The sequence below is a fragment of the Callorhinus ursinus genome, unplaced genomic scaffold (assembly GCF_003265705.2).
Source record: "Callorhinus ursinus isolate GAN/ISIS: 27379988/994484 unplaced genomic scaffold, GSC_fseal_2.0 scaffold19, whole genome shotgun sequence".
In the NCBI taxonomy this organism is placed as follows: Eukaryota; Metazoa; Chordata; class Mammalia; order Carnivora; family Otariidae; genus Callorhinus; species Callorhinus ursinus.
Window position 1 is genome coordinate 14,687,325 of NW_027397081.1, and position 19,386 is coordinate 14,706,710.

Below are 19,386 nucleotides of genomic sequence, written 5' to 3' on the forward strand. Positions count from 1 at the left end.
GAAGGGGGAAGACGGGGAAAGAGACGAAAAATAGGACTCAGGAACTCTGAACAAACTTTCGAACCTGGGGAGGCAGGAGACAGACACTCTCAGGCCTGAGAATCTGCATTTCAGAGTTCCCAGCAGCTTCTGCCAGCCTTCCCTCTTGCTCAGATGAAAACATCTACTCAGTAAAGCCCCTCAAATTCCCATGCAGTGATTCCCCAGGACAGTGAACGCCCCCATAACCTAAAATGCGTTCATCTGTTCAAACCTGTTGCCGACAGATGGTGAGCTCCTTGAGGGCCGGGTCTTTTCCACCTGTTGGCCCCAAACCTAACACAGGGCCTGGCACACAGCAAGCAGAGGATAAATGTTTGTGAGTGAATGACAACTAAATGACGAAAGACTGAATTCCCATAACCAGCCGATTTATCGGACACTGATAAAAAAGTTAGCTAAGTCTGACTGCTAAAGATGCCAGATTCTAGCAGAGGTGTTACCAAGGTGGGGTGAGGGAGGGACAGGCCCCAGCCTGCCTGGAAACCCCAGGGAGTGGAGAGAAAGTCTGAGCAGAACCAATGTGGCAATCCCCCTGCGACGTGCTTCCCTCCACCTCCCAGCCTGCAGCTCTATCACAACTGCAGCAAAGAAATTTGTAAACAAGGCTCAAAACCACAACACCCTTCCCCTACCACTCCCTCCCAAAGCAGCTTCCAGTTCCCCGGCATAATCCACATGCAAGCAGAAACTCTCATAGGGTAGCAAGCGAATGGAATGCTTGAGGGAGAGGGTGAGAGACGGGAGGCACCTGTCCGGTGTGGCAGCAGTCTCCTATCATGACATGTCCTGCACATGGGTCTGACCGAGCCCACCACAGCTTCGGGCATTTCCTGTGGTCTCAATTTCTTTTTTATAATAGGCATTCACTCATTCGTTCAGCATGTGTTCCCTAAGCATAAACTACATGCCAGGCATTGGCAAGACGCCTTAAGATTCAGAGAAGAATACGCACAAAGGTCTCAGTTCCGTATACTCCACAGACGGAAGAGAGGCAGGGTAAAGCGCTTCCCCCGCCCTGGCCAGAGCAGGCCACGTGATCACCCACGGATGTCGACATGAAGAGGGTAATGCAGCTGAGGTCACCCCTCCTCACTTCTGTCCCATTCCCACCCTGACACTGGGGCCTTCGTTCATTATCACATCTCTGATCGCCAGGGAGGAGGGCACAGCCAGGCTGTCGGGAGCACCTCTCTTGGTGAGTAGGACTCCCTGGTGGTCTAAAGAGAAGGACAACAGAAACATCTCGTCCCTACCTGAAAGCAGCAAGTGCAGCATTTTGCAGCCTGAGAAGCACAAATCTCCCTGAATCTTACATCAACTCTCGGAGACATCGTGATCTCATTCTACAGACGAGGAAATCCCAAGGCTCAAGTAGTTGAGGACTTGAAAGGGTCACTCTGCCAAGAAGAGTCACGGAGGATCTCTAAGCTCTGGGACTTCAATATCAAGTGCCCAGAGTTTCCATTATGCCCTCCTCCTCCTCCAAGATGTGACTCCATAGACCTGGACTGGAGACTAGACCCTGAACTTGAACTTGCACTAGTAACTGCAGAATCACCTCCCTACCTAGAAGCTGGTCTACTTTATAATATAAAGTGTGTGTTGAGTGAAGAATGTATCAGCTGACATGGCCCAAGTGGAGGAAAGATGATGTCCTTTCTGCCAGGAGACTTCATCCCTCACTACTCTACCAAAGGTCACGAGGAGGAAGTGAACACACAGACAAGGGAAACTAGTGGGCAGAATTAACTTAGACTTTTCTCAAGAAGACTAAGAGGAAGCTTCATACCCAGTGCTGCTTAGAAAAACAACCCAAGTTGCCATGAAATCATTAAGGATAGAAAACAGATTTGGAGAGAGGAAATTAAAACTAAATCAGGCCTAGGACTAGTCTCCTCTGTGGGAGGGGGCAACAGAAGCTCCAGGCTAACAAGCTCTTCCAAGTCACAGGCCCTCAGGAAAGGACCTTAGAGGTCTCCTCAAAGTAGAGGTCAGTGTTTTCCCCAAATCTGTTTTAGCCTCAGAGCCCAAGGCCAACCAAAATCTAACATAGAACCCTCACGTGGAAAACATCCTGGGACCCCCTACCCTCTCCTGCCCTGCCTCCCTGCCCTTGCAACAACCTCAAGGGTCTCCAGAGAGTCCCCCGGCATGCCAGAGAGCCCTTCTATGGCCTTGCCCTGGTCTACTGTGGACATCTACACCATCCAGCTTCTACTCACACACCTTCTGTTGCTTAGATGACCTTCACTTCGCTGAGAGAGAGAGAGAGAGGTCTTTCTGTAATGTCCCCCACTGATCCTGAACATCCCCTTTGCCGCTTCCTTGAGACGGCTCTACCCATTTTAAAGGACCACATTTGTGCTACCAAAGGTCTTTGCTTCTCTGGCCTGCAGCCTTCTCTGTGTTCGTAGAGAGGTTGCAGAGGTCACGTGACATCATCTCAGAACCCCTCTCTGCCCAGTGCACTCCAGGGCCCAATTCCCTCCTGTGGGCAGGCCCGCAGGCCCCAGGAAATCACAGCAATGGCCATTTGTGCATGCCTGGTGGGGGTGTGCGAGGACCTCTGCCAGGCTCTTCCCACGGATAACAGAGGATTCTTGAATGTGTGCTAAGCCAAGCACTTACTAGATTCTATAGTAATAGTTACTAATTACTACTAAAAAATAATAGCATATATGCTTCATGGGCACAAGGACTTTGCCTTTTTCATTCACTGGCTATATAACCAGCCCCCAGAACAGGGCTTCACCAAATGGATACAATAGTCTTATTATTGTTGTTGTTGTGATTTTTATCATTGGCATTTAGTGCATTCTTACTGTATACCAGGCAATGTGCTAGAGGCTATGCATATTCTGGTCTCATTAAGAAGCCTCAGAATCAATCTGTCTGTCACACACACACACACACACACACACACACAGGAACTCGAGGCTCCCGGTGGTTGAACACCTGGTCTAAGGCCTGCGCTCCATCCACAGCCTCCCCCAGCCAACCACAGCCCGGAGGGGAAGAACTGGCACAGCCCCCATGGAGTTCCTGAGTGGGCAGGAAAGCGGGCAAAGGGAGCTTCAGTGATGTGCCCAGCAAGCGCTAGAGCCACTGGGCATGGCAGCAGCACTCCTATGGGAACCCCGAGTTTGGAGTTCACAGGAGACCCGGAAGTCACTGCAGATGCTTGCCAGGAGATGGCGGATCTTTGCTGCGGCAGCCAAGCCGGCCCCCCAGAGGCTGCTTCCCCAGGAGCATCCGGAACAAGTGAGAACAGTCAGTCCTGCCCTTGAGCGGCACTGCCACGCACACCCTCCTCGAACGCCGTGTGCAGCTCTGCTCCCCAAGCCTGCAGGGTAACTGGAGCTGAAGGCGTGAATGTTCAAGTATTCAACTCCTCTATATGCCAAGCACCAGTCAGGTGCGCCGCCTGCGTCATCTAGATCATCCACACCCACAACCCCAGGAGGCAGATCACACTCAACCCGTTTTACAGATGAGGAAACTAAGTCACTTGCCACCAGAAACACACGGCTCGTAAGGAGCAGAGCTGGATTCAGGCCAGAGCTCCTGACACAGAGCTCAGCACAAACAGGGACAGGGCAACCCTCATCTGACCAAAGCAGCTGAGACCCCTCCAACGGCAAAGACCAACCAAGGGGACCATGAACAAGCCTGTAAAATCAGGAGAGGACCAGACAGGGTTCCTGTGGCCTTGAAAATGTGCGTTGTCACTGGCAGCTGGAGCCCCTCCCAGAACCTTTCGCACTCTCTGGTTTTATCCTGGACTTGTCACACCCGCTTCCAAAGGCAGAAACTGGGTCCCAGAGATGTTAAGTGATTTGCTCATGGTTGCTCAGCAGGTAAATTGTAGAGTTCAACTTCAGAACACCAGAGCCCCTCTTCCTTCCGCACCACCTCCCTCCTCAAAGTTTAAAGGACAATTCAGAGCAAGCAAAAGAGAGCATGAGGCAGGACAAACTCTGTGGGATTCTTTTATAAACATCAGACCACGCTTGGATGGCAGCTCTTTAGCTCAATCAAGTAAACTGCAGTGTTTAGAGATTGCCTCCCCACCCCCAAGCTGTAAGATCCATCAGCGCCTCCTAAAGGCAAACCCCCCAGAGTCCCTGTCAGGCAAACCCCTACAGGTCGCCGTCGGTCCAAGTGGCCAGACTCCCAATGGCTCTCTCGTGTCCCCTTCAGCCACTGCCCACATACCACCCTCAGCTGCACAAAGGTCGGAGCATCTTTCTTTCCAACAGACCCTCCTAGGAGGGAGGGGGCTGCATCGTCTCACCACCCTAGGGCAGAAAGAAAGCTGAGTGAAGTAGAACTGCGGAGAGCTCAGGCTGCAGAAAACCGGCAGGTTCCTCCAAGCACAGAGAGAAGGACGTCTGCGGGATCTGTATGAGCTACAGTTAACCGCAATGCCACCCGGAGGCAAGTTCAACTCAACCCCCCGGCCATGTACTAATACCTCACGCCTGCCCTTCACGTGGTCTCGCCATGTGACCTGGGGCCAGAGAGCATGGCGACTCTGTGCCTCAGTTTCCCCATTTGCGAAAGAGGAACAGTTACACCAGCGCCCTCTCCCGTGGCCCTGCCTGGAGTGGAGAGGTGGGCCTAGACACAAAGGCTGATCCTTAACAGAGGGCAGGGCAGCCGAACAGCAGGCTGGCAGCGGGACAATGGCAGGCCACCTGACACCTCCCGGCTGCCCCAGGCTCTGCCCTGGAGCCACTTTGTGCTGCGATGGGGGTCAAGGTGCTCAGCTCAAATTGCCAACAGGTCAGCACCTACGTGGCTCAGAACAAGACCCAGTGGTTTCTAATGCAGCAGTCCAGGAGGAGGTCAGTCCTGAAGGAAAATGTGCTGCTGTACGGCCGCCTCGCGCAAGGCGGAGCAGGGAGAATGTTCACTGAGACCCCAGCATGTGAGAGCTGGGGCACCCACCTGTGAGTGGCCTGGACCTGTCTGGAGACAGGCTAATCATTCAAGAGCGTCCTTGAGAGCCAGCATGATTTGCCATCTCCGAGAACTTTCCATGCACTCAGAGCTACTGCATCACAGCCAGGCCCATCTTGGGGGAACTTGTACCTTCCCCTCTGCTGACTCACAACCACCCAGCCCTCATGCCCCTCTCCTCACCTTACCTGTCATGGCTGAAGCACCCAAGACAGAGGGTACTTGCCCCAGCCTGATAAAGGCATCAAACTGCCCTATCCCCCGCTGCAGGTGGAGAGCTCACAGCCGCCTGCTGTTGGGTCGGGGAGTGGAATGCAGGTTCAGGGTCAGAGAGCAGTGGGAGGCACCCTCAGAGCAGCCCCTGAGCACCTGAGCCAGCCAGTGGCCGAGCCTTGCTCCTGGCTCACCAGAGAACTTTCCCCACCCACTCCCCTGGGTTTCCCCCTGGCTGTGTCCCTGGCCTAGGCAACCTAGCTGCCACCTGCCAGAGCCACAAAGGACCAGTTTATCCCATCACCTAGCAACAGTAGCATCTCTGCCTCTAGGTTTTCCCTGAGGGACCACAAGAAGCCCCCAGAGGAGCCTGAAACTGCCCCGCACACCAGAGCAGAGCCAGAAAGTCCCCTTACTGTGAGCCCCTGCTTTTCTCGCTTCCTCTGCACCCCAATCATCCGAGCTCTGCCTCTACTGACTTCTTTCCAGAACAAGGAAGCTCAGAGCCAGCAATGCAGAGAGGAAGAGAAAAACAAGGCCCAGGGGCAGGCTGCGTGGCAAGGAAAGCAGACGAAAGAGCTGGCCGGGCTTTCTGTTCCGTTGGCCTCTTGTGAGCTGCCACCTCTTCTTTGCCTCATTACTAGCCTGGTGGAGCACCTGCCTGTTTCAGTGTGGGGTTATTAACTCTCTTATCTGCTTTACCATCTCTGAGAGTTTCTAATTACCCAAGGGACCTTGAAGTTCAGAGAGGTTGAGGCGTGTGCCCAAAGGCACCCCGCAAGTCAAAAGACAAGGTAATATGAGAACTTACACTCCCCAGGATGATTCTTTTGTGTCTTCTCTGCAGCACACTTAATCTTCATCCTCATTTAAAAATAAGAGCTGCCTGGTGCCTGGGTTCATCACCTCTGAGCTAGAAGCTGTGCTAAACCCAACCGGGATTCTCCAAAATCTGAAACACCAGAGACTGAGGGTAAATGAAGGAGGAGGAAGAAATGAGAAACGTGCAGACCTAATTGAAGAGGGAGGAAGAAGGGATGCTAATAACAATGAAGCCCCTGCTAGGCCCAGCACTGCTGTAGGCCCTTCCTCAGACAGTCTCTGGGAGGGAGGACTACTTACCCTTGCTGATGGAAGACTTGGCAGAGTCAGGAACCAAGTAGAGATGGGTTTGCCTGGGGAGCTGGGGAGGGCTGGGGATAATCCCTGCATATCAATGGGGAGGAGGCGAGGAGGGGATGAAAACAATAGTCCACGGAGTCCAAAACCCTGGCCCCCCAAGAGCTGGATCTGCTCCTGACTTGCTCTGAGGCCACTTAATCTACAGGAGGCTTGGTCTTCTCTTCTGGAAAATGGGGATAATTTCTCAGGGTGGTTCTGAAGATTAAATGGGACAGCATTTATGCAAGATATTGTAAGCCCTGTACTAATCCCCAAATGCAGTAGTTAATTGTTCTGCCTCTACACATGGTCTTGGATTAACGTCTTTCTGTGACCAGGAACTTTGACTGAAAAGCAGGGAAAGATGATTCTCTGAGCGAACCAGGCAATCAATAGGTGATTTTCAGCCTTCTAACACCCACCTTCTAACTTCCTCTCCCACACCCCACCCCCACCTCCTCTAGCTGGGCCCTTCTGGGCTCTGGGGGCCCAGGCATTCCTGCCCTCCCATTGTAATCCAGGAGCTTCCTTCCCAGATGAACCCCTAGGTCAGACACTGGTTGGGCTGGGCCCATGAGTCAGAGCCCCAGAGCAGACTGAATCAACACAGCAGACAGGCCTGACCCAGTCAGCAAACCAATAACACAGGAAAGGCTGGTGCCTTTGCTGGGCCTGGGCTGGGCCTGGGCTGTGGCAACTGTGGCCAAGGGCTAAGTTCAAGTTGGGGATAAACAGACACCTCCAACAAAGCAGAAGGCAGCACAGTAAGTGTTTCATGGCCTCTCAAGCACCTTCCCTCCACCAACTCCAGGGCTAGACATTTCCCTGGTCTAGGAAACTAGGGAGTTGCCTCGAATGGTCCCCAGAGACCATTTCGGCTTTGCATCCTGTGATCATGGCATAGACTCACCCAGGGATAGGGGATGGCCAGGTTCCTGAATCTTACCTGGTAAGATTCTTACCTCATCTCTCAGCCCCATCTCTCCCCCCCCTTCCCACCCCCGACTCAGGATGGATTCTGGGCCGAAAGGCAACACAGCTGCTATGCATTTCCTTCTCCACCCTGCTCAGGAAGGTAATTGACATTCCCCTTGATTGATATTCCCCAGTCGCTGCTCATAAACCTCAATGTGCCCACCTCCCTGCCCATTACCCTGAAGGCTTGTGACCTTCTGCAGCTCCCCTTCCCAGAAGTTTGGCAACCCATCATCTCTGATCTCGCTGTGTTGGAGATATTTGTCAGAAAGGCTTCAAGAAAGCCAAGGAGCAGGCCACTGAATGGAAAAACTCTGTCAGCGTGAAAGAGTAGAGCACAGGAGGATGGGAGGATAGGAGCTTGACTCCTTGGACCCCTCAGCACGGCCGGGAGACTGAAACTCAGGTGCACACCACCGGATGAACCATAATCCTGGATCCATGACATTTTCCACCGTTGGCCGACACGGGGCCCCCTTGTAACTCCAGCTAGTTAGATGGCTTTAACAATGTAGTAAGCCCCCATAATTCACCACCCCAAACAAATGCTGCATCTAACCAGGAGATCCCCTGCCCTCACACCTATATTCCCTCCCCCTGCTGAGGTAGCTGGGCAAGTCTCTTATGTTTAAGAATTCAACAAATATCGATTCTACGTCTTTGCCAGGCCAAGAAATGTGCTAGAAGCCCCCTGGAAAGTAAACCTCAACCCAAACCCCATGTTTATCATACCCTTGCTTCCTTATGAAAAAGATTCTGTGTTACATGTAATCTTTTGGGGATTTACTTTTTACCTTAATGTTAAATTACTAATGCCCCATCCATGTGATTTTACGGTGCCATAGTTCATTTGTTTTGATTGCAGCATAATATTCCAACGTGTGAATGTACCAGAGTCAGCTTCTTCAAGGCTGACCAACCAAGACATTTTCCTTAATTCTTTCACTCAACAAATATTAAGGGCGCCTGGGTGGCTCAGATGGTTAAGCGTCTGCCTTCGGCTCAGGTCATGATCCCAGGGTCCTGGGATCGAGTCCCACATCAGGCTCCCTGCTCAGTGGAGAGCCTGCTTCTCCCTCTGCCTCTCTCTCTCTCATGAATAAATAAATAAAATCTTAAAAAAAAAACAAATATTAAATACCCACTCTAGGGGCACCTGGGTGGCTCAGTTAGTTAAGCGTCTGACTTCAGCTCAGGTCATGATCTCAGGGTCCTGGGATCGAGCCCTGTGTCAGGCTCCATGCTCGGTGGGGAATCTGCTTCTCCTTTTCCCTTTGCCCCTCCCCCCACTCATGCTCATGCTCTCTCACGCTCTCTCTCAAATAAATCTTTTTTAAAATAAATAAATACCCGCTCTATGCCAGGTACTATAGGAGACACGAGGGATGCCCTAATTACCAATTAGTCACAGTCTATGACATTCTAGCTTGTAGTTTTGATTTATTTTCTCTGTTTTCAGGTGTGGGATGTTTTCTGTATAAGCACTATTCAGTGGGTCGCAATCGAAAACACACTAGCTAAAGGGGTACTGAGGTCACTTCTGTTTACAGATGAGGAATCAAGAAAGTGCAGACTGTAAGCCTCTTTTGTTCCCTCTTGTGTCTTGGCCTCCAGCATAATGCCAGGCCCATCAAAGGCATACAGTCAATATTTGCTGAATTAATAATAAACAAGAGACTTGCCCTACCTACCTCAACTAATGCAGGCACGTGACCACAGGCAGACTCAGTGAGAAAGAATGAATTGATGGGGAGGGGCCGCTCAGTGGATGCTCCTGACACCCCTCCAACCTGCCCCTCCTGCAGCCTTCACATCTTGGCAAATACCCTCCTACCCGCTCCCTGAAGACCTAAGAGCATCCAGTCAGCTTACGAGGCCTGCTGCTTTGACCTTCCAAGCACGGTTATCTTTTCCCACCACCAGCCCCCTTCTCCTTCCTCTTGTCCTTGCCGATCTTTATTCTCTCTCCAACACCAAGCTTGCTCCTTCCCCCCCTGGCATTCAGATCTCAGCCCAGGAGCTGTCCCTAACCACCCTAACCCCTTCCCTAGGCCTCTGGCTCTAAGTATCCACCAGGCACTGGTTCCCATCACCCACTTCACTCTGCATGGCACTCATCGCTCCAGCTTTATCTGCTCACACCTGTCCTCCCCTCCTTCCCCCCCTCCCCGCCCATCAGAGGTGAGGGCAGGGCCTGACCTGGCCTGCCTGCGCACTTCTCCCGTCCTACTGCACTTACTTCTTATTTGTCTTTGAATCCACAGCTCCTAGAGCAGGGCCTTGTCAAATAGTTCATTGAATACTTAATTACGTGGTGCTAACCATACTGGGTATCAGACAATTGGGATCCTTTTCAGCCTTGAATCTGAGTCAGACAAAAGAATTTTGTAAACTCTTACACGATGACTGTGTGTAGATTAAATACTGTTGATATTATTACTTAACTCGGCAGCCATTGCAACGCAGTGTTGTAGGACTTGTTCTCATCTTTACCCTGGAAACAGTCCCCCCTCCAGGCCCTGGAGACGGCAAAGGACAGGTGGCTAGGAATGATCCACAGGGCAGAGCCCAGAGTCCCATTCCGTTTAATAGCATCTATCTGGTCTTTCCCAGCCCAGTGCAAAACTCTGAGGGCTCAAAGGCCACAAGAAACAAGGACAACTGCCCAGTAGCAAGTTCTGCAGCAAATGCTAGGGGGCCCAGGAGGGAAGGGAGCTCGCCTGTGTGAGCCAGGCCCTCCTGCTACATAGCTCACTTAAACCTCACAGTAGCACTGTGAAGTAAGTACCAGCTTCCCCACTTTACAGAGGGAGAACATGAAGCTCAGACAGGTTAACTCTCTCACACCCAAGACTCACAGTTAATAAGACACAGAACCTATATTCCAACTCAGCCTCCAGAGACTCCAGGGCCCGCTGTCTCTGGAACATCCCCAAGCCGCCCAAGGCCTCATGACACTGAAGGCCAATGCCAGGCACGTCCCTCCAGTGGATTAGAGAGTTTGGGAGGAAAGGAAGGAGCTCCTTCTCCCAATGACTATGTCTGCCACATTCAGCCATGGAAGCAAACACCCCGGGATACCCCCCTCCCCGCTGCCACCAACCAGACCTTCTGGGACACCCACCCAGGGGTTAGAAGAAGCCCTGTCACCCCCAAATGGGACTCAAAAACTTCCCAGGCAGAAACGTTCAGAGTCCTGCAGCTCCTCCACCTACCAGTGGCACCATCATGACCTCAGCACCACAGGCAGCCAAGTCCCAGGATGGAGACCCAGATCCCAGGCAGGCCTGCTGTTCACCCAGCCCCAGGACTCCAGCTCCTGTAGCAGCTGGAAAGGCAGCAAAGAGAAGAGAGCTTTCTGGGAGGCATGAGAGTGAGGCATGAGCCTTGGCAGTCCCCTCCCCTTACCCTTTGCTTTGCAGGCAAGGGGGCGAATGGACTTCGTATGTAAGCCTTGTGTGCACGGCTCCTGTTTGTGACCCTATGTGGCTGTGTGTGTGCTGAGTGCACACATGCAGTGGTGTCACTGGAAGAACAGAGGCTTGTGTTTGTGTATGTGTGTCCATGGTGACCTAAGAGTACACCTGCCGAAGTACCATAGTGCTCTGGTAGTGTTTTGTCTCTGTTTGCTCTGTTAAGGATAACATACATTCAATAAAGTACTCGAATCTAAAGTGTACCCCCCAGTGAATATTAAACATATGTACTCCCATGTAACCAACACTTAGATCAAGACCTATAAGTTTTCCAACATTCCAGAAGTTTCCATTGTGCTGCTTCCAATAACTGCCCCACCTCCCCAGTGGTAATCACTATTCTGACTTGTATCGCCATAGATTAACATTACCTTTTAAAATCTATATATATGAAATCAGACAGAGTTTACTCTTTTGTGTCTACTTTCTTTCCTTCATTATTATGTCTATGAGAGTCATCCCATTAGGTCATTGCACTTTAGCCCTAGGTTATATTTGTCTATTGTTAAAATATATTCCATCATATGAATATACCACAATTTATCTACTCCACCAGTGATGGACATTTGGGTTTTTCCAATTTTTAGCTATTATGAATGCAGTTACTACAAATATTTGTGTACAGATATTTCACTAGACACATGCACTCAATTCTCCTGGCTAATTCCTGGGTCACAGAATCCTAGAATAGCCACATAGTTAGATTTAGCAGATTCAGCCAGGCCGTTTCCCAAAGTATCTGTACTAATTTATACTCCTGACAACAGTGTATAAGAGTTCCAATATTCCACATCCTCATCAACACTTAGTAATGTCAGTTTTTTAAATTTTAGCCATTCAGGTGTCTACGCAGAGATATCTCATTGTGGTCGTCAATTTGCATTTGCCTGATGAGCAATGACACTGAGCATCTTTTGGCACTGACTGGCCACTGAAGTATCCCCTTTTGTAAAGTGTCTAAGTTTTTACAGAACTAAGACATCAAAGTAGACAAATGGTTGACCAAAACAGACAGCTGAGCAGAATCATTCTAAGAAACTCAGCAATACAACAACCCAGCAGCCTAACATTTCCACAATTGCTAACTAGTTGTTACAATTAGTAAGTTAGTAATACCAGGTAATATTGATGCATAACTGAATTTTATATATATGTGTGTGTGTGTGTGTGTATGTATTTTATTATTTGACAGAGAGAGAGAGAGACAGTGAGAGAGGGAACACAAGCAGGGGGAGTGGGAGAGGGAGAAGCAGGCTTCCTGCTGAGCAGAGAACCCGATGCAGGGCTCGATCCCAGGACCCTGGGATCATGACCTGAGCCAAAGGCAGACGCTTAATGACTGAGCCACCCAGGAGCCCCTGAATTTTATATTTTGAGCCAGTGAGATATCACTGAGCCCAGCTTAGATTCAGCAGAGAGAAGGGGATGCAAATGAGAACCAAGAGCTTCCCCTGGGTCCTTAGCCCCAGCCTGAGAGGTTCCCTCACTCTACTCACTGACTGTTTTTCCTTCAATTACAGGATCCTGACAGCAATCAACCCCTGAACAGCCTTGGTAAGCTCAGGTCCAGCTTTGCCTTGTCCACCTCAGCCTCCAAGTTTCAACCAGTTACCAAACAGATACTATACCCCTGTTGCATGGCCCTTACCACCACCACTAAGGGCTAAATGCTGTGGAAGATCTCCATCCACCCACCCGTTCATCATTCAATAAAAATGTATTAAGCAACTGTAAGGTCCAGGATAATTCTAGAAGTAGGAAGCATGGTCTCCAGGGAAATAGGACCAACAAACCTAAAACCCCAAGAGCAATGATTCTCCAAATCATTCATTCAGTTACTCACTTTCTTATTCATTCAACAACTCTGTGAGTGCCTGACACGTGCCAGGTTCCAGGTTAGACACTGGACTAAAACAGGAAGTAAGAAAGCCAGAGTCCCTGCCCTCATGGAGTTGCCAGTCTGACCCACTTCCATGGAACATGCTGGACAAAGGTATTTTCCCTGGTAGACTAGAAAATGATAGTGTTTCCCTCATTTACGGGAGAAGAAAAATTTAAGAGATAAAGTGTTTCCAAATTTAAGGTTTTGGTTTTTTCCCCTCCCATTCTATTTTGTTAAACCATTGAGAGCTATTCCTGATGCTAACCTGCTGGATCAGCAAAGCACAAACTAATATGACAGATCCACAAGGAAATAACCGATCCCACTTACTTCAACAATTTCAGGGCCCCACGTTAATGATCACAAACAATGTAATCTTCTGCAAGTAAGATGGTGCCTACTTTATGCTCTGGAATTCAATAGACCGGTAGACCCCCGTGTCCCCAGAGAACACCAGACATCCAAGAGCTCCACCACCCGAGTAAGCCTGAGAACCACCAAACCAGAAAACAAGTTAGATTTGCTACCAATGCCAACATGAAGGGAGCTCGAGGAGCGATCAGTGCCAAGCGGTCAGAGATAACAGCGTCATGGGGTCAGGCAAGCTTTGACAAAGCCCCCACAGGAGTAAACTATCACGGAACAGAAGGAAGTGATGAGGGTTTCAGTGGTGAAGGGGAGAGGAGGAGCAAAAGTTCAAAGACAGGAATGAAGGCAGGTGCACAAGGACCAGGGCAGAAACTGCCCATGTGGCACTGAGGACCGGTGAGGATTAGCAGTGGGAAGTCCACGTGGCCCCAAATCCCAGGGGCTTTGCAAGTCTGGAGAAGAGTGTGGTCTAGATCCGAAGTCACGGAGGGTTCTCGGGCAGGGATGTGACAGGATGACAACAATACGCTGGGAGGCTCTGTCCCGCAGCGGTGGGCAGGACCGGCTGGAGGAAGGAACAGGGGCAGGCAGGGAGGCTCTTCACATAGCTCATGGTGGCTTCGTCAACTTCACGTATGAAACATAAACCAAGAAAAACCTACCCTTCCTGATGCTGTCCTCCCTGAGAACATCAGGGAGGCAGAGACATGGGGACTTGGACAGGGGGACCCCTTGAGGGGCTCCCAAGAAATGATGCACCTCTGAGAAAACCAGCCCACCTCACGCCCCCAGCAGAAGGTGCTCAATAAATAAATCATGCATGAAGGAGGAATGAACAAAATGTCGCCATGTCCATGGCCACGGGACAGAGGACAGCTCTGTACACTGACTGCTGGAACCTTCAAACCGTACCTGGTAAGATTGAGAAGTTCCCTGGTGCCTGCTCCTGCCCCTGATGGGCAACACCAGCCCACACCCCACGGGCCTGTGCTATGTGTCTGAGGCTTAAACTCTCCTTTTGAGGAGACGCAACATTTCCTACGCTTTCCCTTTCAACAATGATACCAGCACTTCCTGAGCACCAGTCTATGGCTGGATGCCATTCTCTGCTTTTGAAGAGCTGAGGAAAGCGATCGAGACAGAATATAACCAGCCCTCATTCAAGCCAGGAAACGAGACCTGTAACAAAGACGGAAAGGATGTGCTTAAGAGATGAAGCAAAGAGCAATGCATGTATTCACTCAACAAATACCTGCTGAAGCACCTGGGACTCAGCAGTGACCAAAAAAAAAAAAAAAAGGAAGAAGAAGAAGAAGAGAAAAATTCCTTATCTTCATAGAGTCTTCATTTCAGGCAGGGATAGGAGGAGATGGAAAATACATATAATATATAAAATACAAAGTATGCTAAGAGCTGATGTTTTTAAAAATGGGGAAGGAGGACAGGAAATATCGGAAGACTATCTTTTAAAAAGGGAGGTCAAGAAGGCCTCACGAGGAAGGTGACAGACCAAGCCGTGGGGAGGTGAGGGGGAGCAAGCCGACCTACCGCCTTCCAGGGACTCGAGGCTGCCAGACTCCCTGCCCTGGCTCGCCCTGGAGAAGTTCCTTGCACCTGCCGCAGCTTATTGCCTGCAAGGAAAGGGGATGCAAGAGGACCTATCTCGGATACTTCCTGAGAATTTAACTTTTCAAATCCTGGTCCTGGTACCATCTCCTTGGATAACCATATGAAAGAGACAATATAGTTATTATTACCTCTGTTTTAGGCACCTCTAGGCTCCTACCTGGTCTCCCTACCCCCAAACTCTTGTTCCCATCCACCTCCTTCCTTATGAAAGATTCACCTTTCTAAATATGAAGGTTATCATGTCTCTCTACTGCTCAAAGCTTCCCATGGCTCCACGCTACCTTCCCGATAAAATCCAAATTCCCGGCATGGTGTTCAAGACTCTCCACAGACTGACACTGCCAGTCCTGCCTCCACAATACGCACTTGCTCATGTTACATCTCAGGCACACGAGGAGCTCACAGTCAACACCCCCAGGCCTCTGCCCAGCTGGTCCAGCCCCCATCCCACCCCATCGCCACCTACAGAGGCCCATTTAAGTGTTTTGATGGTGTCTGGTGGTCCTGGCAACTCTGTCCTTGTGTGCTTCTTCCCCCAAACTGGCATCTCCTTAAAGATGAGGACCATTCTAGGGACTCACCATCTGTTGAGTTGGAGATGGAGGCCCTTAGGAGGTGTTCATTCACAAGCATGTATCAGGGCTCTACTAAGCATGGAATGCGTTGGAGGTCCCTGCCCTCAAGCTTACAGTTTAACCAAAAGATAAGTCAGCAAAGAGGATAAATGATAGTAAAGTAAACGAGTACTTGCCTCTCCCAGGGCAGATGCAGGGCAGACCTGACAGGGTGAAACATTGCAGAATAGGCTAAGTCAAGACAAGGAGAAGACACCATGGTCTGGAGTCTCCTTTGAGGGGCACAGGTGAAAGATGGATAAGCTTGGGTAAGCGAAGGAGGTGGGGTGACCATGCGCTGTTGAAGCTAAGCCCAGTCTGCAGGAATAAAACTCCAGTGCTAAGCAAAACTTTACCCAAAGCATTCTATGGCTCAGCACGAGGGCCAGAGGGCAGGGAGGCTGTGGGCCTTGGCAGGGGTGGGCTCCAAGTGCTGACTGCAGGCTCTCTCCCTCCGCCTCACAGACGTCACCCCCCTGCGCAAACCTCGCACTCCCCTGAAAACCTTCAAAAAGGTGGGCATCCCCATCATCGCAGCACTGCTGAGCCTGGCGACCATCATCATCATGGCTGTCCTCAGTAAGTGGCAGCCCCCACCCCTACCCTCACCCCCTCATTACTGCCCCCACCTCCCCCTCACCCCCCACAGGAAACAGCAGCTCCCACCGCCCCTCCAAGCATAACCTTACCCTCCACCCTTCCACCCAGCAGCCATAGGCAGGGGAGCTGCAGAAAGCTACGTGTGACACGCGTCTACCCCGTGCTCTGAAGGAAGCCTTCCTCCAAGAGTGAAAGGGGGAGGTGAAGGCAGCCCCCACCTACCCCAGATGATCTCTACCACAGGGAAAGCACAGCTGCGCACGGTACAAAGCCACACAGGCAACCGACCAGGGCGGCCGCGCCCCTGCCTCCTTAGTCAGGTGCCTGCAGACACCTGAGCAGCCCTACCGGCTACAAGAGCAGGGAGCCTTTCCACCTGTGAGGCAGGGACAGACAGGGGACATACGGGAAGCCACCCAGGCGCACACACACGCACACGCATGCACACACACACACACTGCCTGTAGCTCTGTCTTCCTCCCCGCCAGTGCCTGAGACCCAGTGAGCAGGCCACTCAGCGACAGAGTGAACTGAATGACCTGCCGTGCCCACCGTCCCAGTCTCCACTCCCACTCCTGTGACTCTCCTTGCCTTCCCCTCCCCGACAGCCACAGCAGGCTACTGACGGCACTCTCAGGGTGGGGAGCAGGGCCCAGCAGACCAGGCTAGCAGTCAGGACAGCTGGGTGAGGATCCCGGCACAGCCCCTTGCTGCTGTGTGACCTTAAGTCCTTTGACCTCTCTCAACTTCAGTCTCCTCCTCTATAAAACATCCTGTCTCTCCCAGAGGGATATCGGAGACAATGTAAAACACCTGGATGAAAATTAGGTCGTGCCCAAGTGTGGGTCACCGGACGGGGGCAGAGATGTGACCAAGGCCATACACAAAAGCATGTGCTTGCTAACGGGGTAGCACGGGCCCTTGACGAGCCTGCACTTGGAACTATGGTGGCATTTCCCCAGCAACAGCCACTGCCACTCCCAGATCACCGGACCCAAACCGTCCTCTTCCACTTGAGCACCTAGGCTCAGAGAGGACTGGCAGTTAGAGACAGCTGGGACGGGGCCCTGGGACCCAGACTGAAGGAGTCCCTTTCCATCTGTGGCAATGGAAATGCAGATCCACAACACAACCACCACCCAGATCCTGGAGAGCCCTGCTGAGCTGTGAGATGCGGATTTCTTCCTGACCTTGGCTGGCCCTTGGCCCTGGGTTTGCAGCAGCATAAGCAGAGCTGCCGTCCTAAACCTGTTCTATTTAGGCTAATATGAAGGAGAGCTTGCTTTCTCTGAGCATATGCCCTGCCATACTGGAGAGAGGAGAAGGGGCCAGATTCAACCAGGGCATGCCCGGGCAGGCAGTGGTACAGGATTTAGAAGTGGGGTCTCCCCATCCCACAAGGTCCTGTGTGGCTTCCATGCCATGGGCCTCCAGGTCCTGCAACTAGAGGAGGTCATTTGAGCCTCCACCCCAGGCAAAGCTCCCTCAACTTTTTGGCTTCTGGGGTCTCAACTGGTGATACTATGTCCTGGCTTTGTCCCAAGAGGCTAGAGTGACCCTGCCTTACCCTAGCTCCTGACCATGAACCAAACTCTGAAGGTCTAGGGAAGATTCCGCCTGCTCCTTCTCCTGTGCTCCCTCACACCAGGGGCATCCGGGCCAGCAGACCCCATCTTGAAGCCCCTCAGGGAAGGCATGGAGAGGCAGCAAAGAGCTTTGGAGTTAGACAGACCCACACTGGAATCCTGGCTCTACAAATAAGTGTTGTGTGGCCTTGGGAAATAAACCCCAACTCTGTAAACCTCAGTGTCCCCCACTTATAATGTGAGTTCATCATGACCCCTGCCTCCTCAGGTCGTTGTCAGGATTACACAAGGCAGCGCATGGGAAGCTCTCAGCAGTGATCAGCAAGGCCACCGTCAGACTTACCACCATCACTTGTAGGGCTAGCCAGGAGCGACACTGGACAGCAGGAGGGGGCTTCAGGAGCGACACTGGACAGCAGGAGGGGGCTTCAGGCCGGGGAGGATTCAGTTAGGCAGGGGGGTCTCTTCCCACCAGGAGCCTTTAGGAATGTGAAGTATTCATTCGCTGAGGAGTCACAAACTCTAGACTCAGTCCCGTCAGCCCAAGGCAGCAAAGGAGCAAGAGGATTTGAAAGCAGCAGGCCGAAGACAAAACACAACACGACGCCAAGCCCTTCAGGGATCTCTCAGCCCCAGAACAGCACTCGGTGGTTACAAGACACTCACGGCCACCAGCTCACCAAATGTTCTCAACCACCTCACCCCACTGTACAGATGAGAAAACTGAGGCCCTGGGAGGGGACGTGATGGGTCTAAAGTCACTTGGGAGGCGACAGGGCCAGCGCTCTCATCTTTGGGCTCCAGGCCCCGTGTTGTCTATTCATTACCAGAGGCACTGTGCCGGCACTGGGAGGATGATGCCAGTGGGGGCTGTTTCTAAATTTCTCCTGCACATTCTCCCGCTTGACGCCTCAGCCATCTTGTAGGTATGGGACAGGTGTTACTTTACAGATCAGGAAACTGAGGCTCAGGACCAAGTACCCAGGCTACCAAGTGGTGTCACTGCATCTGGAGCCCTCATCTGCCTGTCTTGAGGCCCAGCATGTTTTCAGGGAAACACAGCCTCTCCCACGCCCCCAGGGCTGCCTGCTTGACTGTCAGCCCTCTCTGCCCCCTCCCTGCCCCTGCCTTCCAGTCAAGGTGATTCTGGACAAATACTACTTCCTCTGCGGGCAGCCTCTCCACGTCATCCCAAGGAGGCAGGTGTGTGACGGCCAGCAGGACTGTGCCTCCGGGGAGGATGAGCAGGTCTGTGTCAAGACCTTCCCTGATGGGTCCCCAGTGGCAGGTGAGTCTAGGGGCTGCAGGAACTGGGGGAGTTGGCACAGCAGGAAACCAGCTCAGGTCCCCCTTGATCCACTGCACAGCATCTGCCAACTGACTTGTCAGTTTCCATCCCTATTGTAAGGTTCTTAAGAACAACAGGACTGGGGCCCCAGTACTTACCATGTAGCAAATAGTCAGTGAATATGATGAACAAATGCAGACCAGAAGGGACAGGAAATTGTAACATAGCCTGCCCCGTTCTGCTACACCAGGGTGGGACTGGATGACCCTGGGGAGTTCCCTCCGTTCTATGAAATCTGTTCTTTCAAGGGACTAGAAAAGTGAGTGTCAGGCCATTAACCAGCTATTGATCTTTCTATTCATTAGGTGTTTATTGTAGCCTGCTATGTAACAAGACTGAGCTAGGTCCTTCAAAGCAATAGGAGATGTTTCCAACAAGAACTCATGTTCTTTCTTGGATGGGGCTGGCCCAGTTTCACCCACCTAGTACTTGGGCTCTGGAGAGAAAGGACAGCCCAGGAGATGGGTGTTGGGGGGTTTTGAGGGGCAGGACTAAGTGACTTCTTGCATATATCGTTTTTTTTTTTTTA

The 19,386-nt window shown here is 51.5% G+C and overlaps 1 protein-coding gene across 1 annotated transcript in view; it reads left to right on the plus strand.

Moving 5' to 3' along the window:
* TMPRSS4 (transmembrane serine protease 4) overlaps positions 1 to 19,386 on the plus strand; it is a 34,183-nt gene that overhangs the window by 3,682 nt on the left and 11,115 nt on the right. Inside the window, exons 2-4 of the mRNA XM_073903810.1 lie at positions 12,350 to 12,383; positions 15,789 to 15,902; positions 18,645 to 18,797. Coding sequence (XP_073759911.1) covers positions 12,350 to 12,383; positions 15,789 to 15,902; positions 18,645 to 18,797 — 301 coding nt within the window. The remainder of the gene's footprint in view (positions 1 to 12,349; positions 12,384 to 15,788; positions 15,903 to 18,644; positions 18,798 to 19,386) is intronic.